The sequence below is a fragment of the Radiomyces spectabilis genome (genome assembly GCF_025331425.1).
Source record: "Radiomyces spectabilis strain NRRL 2753 chromosome Unknown BYT42scaffold_30, whole genome shotgun sequence".
Lineage (NCBI taxonomy): Eukaryota > Fungi > Mucoromycota > Mucoromycetes > Mucorales > Radiomycetaceae > Radiomyces > Radiomyces spectabilis.
In genome coordinates, this window is record NW_026251955.1 from 4,246 (window position 1) to 11,901 (window position 7,656).

The window sequence follows — 7,656 nt, forward strand, 5'->3', positions numbered from 1 at the left end:
TCAAGAAAAATGATGAATACGACACATACCTCCTGGAAACTATCGCCGGTGAACCGCTTGAGTCCTGGGTGCACATCGATCGCTTGGTCCAAGCCCGTGGTGAACAAACTGACTCTGTTTGGTACGACCCTCGAATCGCTCGCAATGAATGGCGTGCCGCCATTAGTGATAAGAATTCCCCTGCCATTGATGAAATTGATCCCGTCGACCATGTTGATCCTGTTGTTTCCTCGACTTCTACGCCACCTACCGCTCCAACCCCTAGAGCGGCTCTGCCTCACGATAATTGTCAACCCAGTATCTCAGTGCCGCCCATCCCAACACCCAGTATGGTTCCTGCCATAATCCACGAAGCCGACTTTTCGCCCGACAACTGTCATACTTCCACTGACGATGGTGTTATTTCCGCTCCCGATGCTGAACCTTTTATTCACGATACCGATATGCTTATCAACAATAAGGACATTCCTATGAACAACGCTGAAGCTGCTATTCCTTTCGACAATACGGCTACCCCTATCGACGACGCTGCCATCCCCACTGACAATGCTGATCTTTCTGCCGACGTTGCCGATATCCCTGCCCACGATGCTACTATCGCTCCTGATACGATCGCTATGCCGATTGACGACGATGTCGATATTGCAGATGCTTCTGACGTTCTCGTTGATGCTCCCCTCCATGACAGCTCCGCTTTGAACGATTCTCCTGTACCGCTTGCTCCGCCTGTCACTTCCTCACCCACCGCTCCTGTTACGCATCGCAATATCAATATCGATTTGCCCAGCGCTTGTGAAGTTGCACGAGGACGTACAACAAGCTTAGGGGGGGATAATGTCGAGTTGAAAAACGTTCCAGTTCCGCCAAGCCAGTCACGTGACGCCAGCAAGATTCCGCCAGTGCTGCGCTCAGGCAAAAAGCGAAAAGTCCAGCCTCTTCTCCCACCTCGGCAGAAACGGAGAAATGTAATTCCGGGCCTCTATCTGATTGGCCGACGCTATCCGCGTATTCCATTGGCTCACCGTAATTGCCGCTAGGCTTCGCTCCGCTCCTTGTTGGCATTGGTCACTGCTTAGCTTCTTTATTGAAAACTTTTTAATTGGTATCGCAAGCAAACCAATAGATACTTCTTTATTATTTTTAGAATAGATTTCTCTCAGTATAAATATCCATAGCCTAGACGTTTGAATAAAGATAACTTCTCTTCTGCATTCTGATCTGTTTATATCTTTGATCTCTTTATTTTATCTTTGATTCAGCCTTTTTATTTCGCGCATATATCGAACCAATAGGGGCCAGGAGATATATCGCGATCTGACATTAGTAGCGGCTGAATAGTAACGATCCGGTTTATCTGCAAGAATTATTATTTTTTGAAGACTCTGTTATCTCTGGAAATACGAATTATTATTTTTTTTAACGACCGAACATGTCTCAAGACGAGAATATGCAAGACGCTAGACTGTCTCAAGAACAGTTGTCTATGGCAACAATTGTTGCTGCGGCCGTGAAGGAGGCTCTCAAGGCTAAGACCTCCGCTCCGAAACTCCGTGTCCGTGAGCCAGATACTTACTCTGGTGAACGCTCTGCATCCGTTATTGATGGATGGATCCGCTCTGTTGAACGCTATGGTGACGCCATGCAGTTGGACGTGACTGAAAAAGTCACCTATGCTTTGACCTTGCTACGTGATCGTGCTGACGTTTGGTGCCGAAGACTCGAAAAAGACGACATGGTCCCTGCTACCTGGGAAGGCTTCAAGAGGGAACTGAATGGCGAATTCCGCCCTAGCCACTCAAATCGAGCTGCCCGTGATCGTTTGGCGAACCTTCGTCAAACTGGATCGGTGGAACAATACGTTGACGATTTTCATGATGTCCTTTTAGAAGTCTCCACTGTTTCTGACGAGGAAGCTCTCGACCGTTTCACCCGTGGACTGCAAGAAGACACCCGCATCCATGTGGTCACTCGCGATCCTCATTCGTTCGATGAAGCTGTCCGTTTTGCCCTGGCGTTTGAAAGTGGTAAACGCGTTGGTGCTCCTCCTGTGGCCCATCCCAAGTTCCCCTATCAAGACGATATGATGGACCTCGATTTTATCGGAAGGAAACCGCGCCCTGGACACCGTAGACCCGAATACCGCAAGAAAGAGCAAGATGACAGTTGTTGGTTTTGCCACAAGCCTGGTCACATAAAGCGTTATTGCAAGGTCCGTCTGGCGGAGATCAAGAAGATGGATGATGCCCGCCGGGTTTTTGAAGGGCACAACTGAAAAGAAGGAGGGTCAGTTGTGTACGATAGAAGAAACTTCCTCCTCTCAAGCTCCAGTTGTTACAAACGACTCCAATAAAGAAAATGTTTCCGCTTACGTTGACGATTCCATTATTACTGTTGATCATGAAGATAACTCTTACCTGAGCCATCTATATACGACCTCCGAAACCGATTTGCCGTTGTATCCCGTTATAATTCATGGTCATACTTTCCTTGCAATGATCGACAGTGGTGCCAGTGACAATTACGTATCCTCCCGCATGGCCCAATATGCTATGAAGACTGAAAAAACTCCCACGCGTATGATCAAGACCGCCGGTGGTGACATCAAGACAGTCGATCGAAAGGCTATATTGAACATCAATCTGAATGGCTTCCACAACACATTGATCGCAAACATTTTCGACACGAAATTCGACCTGATCCTTGGACGAACCTGGTTACACTCTGTAAGACCCGAACCGAACTGGTGAACCGATGTATGGCGTATCCGAGAAAATGGACAAGACTACCATCTAGTTCCGCAACGTGGTGCCGCGTCAAGACCGCAGTTGAATTATTTGATCTCGGCCAAACAAGTCGAAAAAGATCTGCGACGTAACCAAGCCGATTGTTTCCTGCTCCATCTCAAGTCTCCTGACAACACACAAGATCGTGACACTGTCTGGGAAGACTTGGTGAAACAATTCGATGACGTGTTTCAAAACGGACTCCCTGGGCTCCCGCCGGATAGATCAGTTCGGCATGCCATTAACACCGGTGATGCTACGCCTGTGAACCGTGCCCCATATAAGATGAGCCCTGCCGAACTGGATGAACTGAAGAAACAACTCAAGGAACTTCTCGATCTCGGTTTAGTGCGCCCCAGTGCTTCTCCTTGGGGTGCGCCGGTATTGTTCGTTAAGAAGAAAGACGGATCAATGCGAATGTGTATCGACTACCGCGCACTCAACAAGGTGACTGTCCGTAACAAGCATCCTCTTCCGTGAATCGACGAATGTTTAGAACGACTTCAAGGCGCGAAACGTTTCACCAGTCTCGACCTTCAAAGTGGTTATCACCAAGTCAAGATTGCTCCCGAAGATGTTCCGAAAACGGCTTTCAACACTCGTTACGGTCAATACGAATTTTTGGTCCTCCCGTTTGGTCTCACTAATGCGCCGCCCACGTTCCAGCAACTCATGAACGAAGTGCTGGGTGATTGTTTGGACGATTTTGCATTGGTTTACCTCGATGACATTTTGATTTTCAGCAAGAACGAAAACGACCACCGAAAGCATGTGCAACATGTACTGGAACGACTACGTGAAGCCAAGCTGATTGCCAATTTGAAGAAATGCGAATTTAACCGGCACGAACTGACTTTCCTGGGGTTCAAGATCTCGGCCAACGGTATTCTCCCTGCGGACGAGAAAATCAAGGCGATCAAGGAATGGCCAACACCGACGAACGTACAGGAAGTCCGCAGTTTCATGGGTCTAGCACAGCACTATCGACGTTTCATCCCTGGGTTTGCAAGTTTAGCTGCTCCGATTACCGACTTGACACAGGGTGTGGGACCAAAGAAACGGCCTGTCATATGGAACGACAAATGTGAAGCCAGTTTCCAAGCTATCAAAGGAAAGATGTGTTCAGCCCCGCTCCTGCAAAGCCCAAACATGGACAAGCCATATATTATCGAAACCGATGCATCTGATTTCGGTGTACTGTAGGTGCCGTCCTGCTGCAAGCTGATGACAACGGCCACTTTCATCCTCTCGCCTTTGAATCCAAAAAGTTGTCAAGAGCTGAACGCGCCTACCCTGCCCAAGAACGTGAACTCCTCGGAATCCTCCATGCCCTGCGAACCTGGCGTTGTTTAATCGATGGACGCAAGTACACTGTATATACGGATCACTTGCCGCTCAAATATTTCCGCCAACAAATCAAGCCGACGCCTCGCCTAATCCGATGGATTTCCGAATTAGAACTGTTTGACCCCGAAATTGTATACAAACCCGGCAAAGAAAATGATGTCCCTGACCATTTGTCTCGCCGGGATGGTGTCCACAGTGAACCCGCTGAAGCGTCCATGGAACCCGAATTTTTGTATGCGATGCATTTTCCCCATCAGACCGATTGGCCCATCTTTTACAGATTCGATGATGACAAGATCCCTGACCATGCCCGTGCCGTTGTCAAGCGTAACCAAGAAAAATTCGTCGTCCAAAGCAATGAAATCTACCGCAAAGTCAAGCTCCCCGATGACTCAGTAGTGGAAGTTCGTTTCCTGGAATTTCATGAACGCGCTGACACCATTGCCCGTTACCACGAATCTTTTGGACACTCTGGACTCAAGACCATGTTGGATATCTTCCGAACCCGTTTTTGGTGGCCGAAGATGCGCCGTGATATTGAAAAATGGTTACGTGCTTGCCCCGCTTGTCAAATCAACCAAAAACGAAGCCGAAGCCCACATGGTGAAATGCACCCTCTAGATGTTCCCAAGGCCTTCCATCGATGGCATCTTGATTTTATTGGGGAGCTACCAACTACACTCCGAGGAAATCGCTGGATTCTTGTTGCTGTCGACTATGCCACCAATTGGCCGATTATCCGTGCTGTACCAAAGGCATCTGCCGAAGCGGTTGCTGATTTTATTTATGAAGAAATCGTAATGAACTTTGGGTGCCCCAGCGAAATCTTGATGGATCGTGGCGCGAATTTCAAGAGTAACCTGGTTACCGCTTACCTCGCATGCATCAAGACCAACCACAAGCTCACGTCAGCCTTTCATCCTCGTACAAATGGAAAATGCGAACGTTTTAATGGCACGGTCAAGGACATGTTACGTAAATACGTTAAAGGCGCACTCCATCGATGGGACGAATTTATCCCTGCCACCCTTTGGTCCTGCCGTATTCGTACCCATGCTACCACGGGTTATAGCCCATTTTACCTGACGTATGGCCGACATCCTGTTCTCCCTGGCGACCCTTTGCAACCGTACATTGACAAGACTACGATGGCCGATCCACGCACCATAGCAGATATTACGTCGCGAGAACTGGAAGACCTTGGTCAAGCCCGTGCTGCCGCTGAATTCCGTATGAAGGCTGTCGCCCAACGCGATAAAGAAAAATGGGATGCTGCCATGAAACCCTTAGGCTTTGACCTCGGTGAAAAGGTCTTACTCACTCACGAAGGACGTTTCGGCCTCGAACCCCGTTTCAAAGGACCGTACATCGTTATCAAGAAAAATGATGAATACGACACATACCTCCTGGAAACTATCGCCGGTGAACCGCTTGAGTCCTGGGTGCACATCGATCGCTTGGTCCAAGCCCGTGGTGAACAAACTGACTCTGTTTGGTACGACCCTCGAATCGCTCGCAATGAATGGCGTGCCGCCATTAGTGATAAGAATTCCCCTGCCATTGATGAAATTGATCCCGTCGACCATGTTGATCCTGTTGTTTCCTCGACTTCTACGCCACCTACCGCTCCAACCCCTAGAGCGGCTCTGCCTCACGATAATTGTCAACCCAGTATCTCAGTGCCGCCCATCCCAACACCCAGTATGGTTCCTGCCATAATCCACGAAGCCGACTTTTCGCCCGACAACTGTCATACTTCCACTGACGATGGTGTTATTTCCGCTCCCGATGCTGAACCTTTTATTCACGATACCGATATGCTTATCAACAATAAGGACATTCCTATGAACAACGCTGAAGCTGCTATTCCTTTCGACAATACGGCTACCCCTATCGACGACGCTGCCATCCCCACTGACAATGCTGATCTTTCTGCCGACGTTGCCGATATCCCTGCCCACGATGCTACTATCGCTCCTGATACGATCGCTATGCCGATTGACGACGATGTCGATATTGCAGATGCTTCTGACGTTCTCGTTGATGCTCCCCTCCATGACAGCTCCGCTTTGAACGATTCTCCTGTACCGCTTGCTCCGCCTGTCACTTCCTCACCCACCGCTCCTGTTACGCATCGCAATATCAATATCGATTTGCCCAGCGCTTGTGAAGTTGCACGAGGACGTACAACAAGCTTAGGGGGGGATAATGTCGAGTTGAAAAACGTTCCAGTTCCGCCAAGCCAGTCACGTGACGCCAGCAAGATTCCGCCAGTGCTGCGCTCAGGCAAAAAGCGAAAAGTCCAGCCTCTTCTCCCACCTCGGCAGAAACGGAGAAATGTAATTCCGGGCCTCTATCTGATTGGCCGACGCTATCCGCGTATTCCATTGGCTCACCGTAATTGCCGCTAGGCTTCGCTCCGCTCCTTGTTGGCATTGGTCACTGCTTAGCTTCTTTATTGAAAACTTTTTAATTGGTATCGCAAGCAAACCAATAGATACTTCTTTATTATTTTTAGAATAGATTTCTCTCAGTATAAATATCCATAGCCTAGACGTTTGAATAAAGATAACTTCTCTTCTGCATTCTGATCTGTTTATATCTTTGATCTCTTTATTTTATCTTTGATTCAGCCTTTTTATTTCGCGCATCACTACACATAATTAGCCGTTTTTATCGGCTTTTTACCGCTAAAAATTTGGAATTTTTACCGGTAAACGGTAAAGTCACCACGTTTTTACCGAATTTTTACCGTTGAAGACGCACCATTTTTACCGGTAAATCCTCAATAAAGTCAGCGTGTTTTTACCGATTCTTTACCGGTAAAAACACATTGAATATACCAAGATGCGCTTCTCTTTCATTGGCTAATTCCAAGATCTTGAACAGCAGGGTGCCCCCTTCATTGGTTCTGAAGACATCTTTACAGCCACGAAAACCATTCTGATTGGTCTTTTGTCCATCTGAAGAACCTTTTGATTGGCGTCTTTATTCTTCAAGATCTCTTTTGATTGACTAAATATGGAACCTCTTTAGGTTATCGCTTTCATACAATTACTGGGGGATTTTTGCTTATTGGATGCTTATAAATTGTTTTCTTTATTTATTTATTGGTAATAAATCGAAAAATGATAGTAAACTCTTCAATGGTTGTCTATACTACATTGGATATGTATAAAATGCTATGAACGTGTTCTAAACTTACCTTAGACATACAGCGATGCTGCTTAGTAAAGAATAAAAAGACAGACAAACTTACAAAGGCAAATATCAGCAGAGTGCTTGAAAGAGACCATGAATATGATAGCTGATTTCAGCAGCAGTTGAGGGTGCGAACTATAGAGACAACTTCTTTAGCCTCTATGTATGTTAGAAGATGCCATAAACAATACTTACAGTGCGACTCCTTATAGCGATAAACCATCGTTGCAATAGCTCATTCTACATGTCATAAGAACATGTTCAGTAACATAGAAATTTACACATTTACTTTGGTATCGGCTGTTACATACCTAGTACTATAGCT

At 47.0% G+C, this 7,656-nt stretch overlaps 2 protein-coding genes across 2 annotated transcripts; both read left to right on the forward strand.

Annotated features, from left to right (window-relative positions):
• Positions 1-329: 329 nt before the first annotated feature.
• BYT42DRAFT_632294 (uncharacterized protein) lies at positions 330-1,100 on the forward strand (the record flags this gene model as incomplete). The annotated part of the gene is made up of 1 exon (XM_051572464.1): positions 330-1,100. The coding sequence occupies one exon, from the start codon at positions 330-332 to the stop codon at positions 1,035-1,037; it is 708 nt and encodes a 235-aa protein (XP_051418017.1). The 3' UTR covers positions 1,038-1,100.
• A 4,733-nt stretch (positions 1,101-5,833) lies between these two features.
• On the forward strand, positions 5,834-6,541 carry BYT42DRAFT_550464 (uncharacterized protein; the record flags this gene model as incomplete). The annotated part of the gene is made up of 1 exon (XM_051566136.1): positions 5,834-6,541. The coding sequence occupies one exon, from the start codon at positions 5,834-5,836 to the stop codon at positions 6,539-6,541; it is 708 nt and encodes a 235-aa protein (XP_051418018.1).
• Between the last annotated feature and the right edge of the window lie 1,115 nt (positions 6,542-7,656).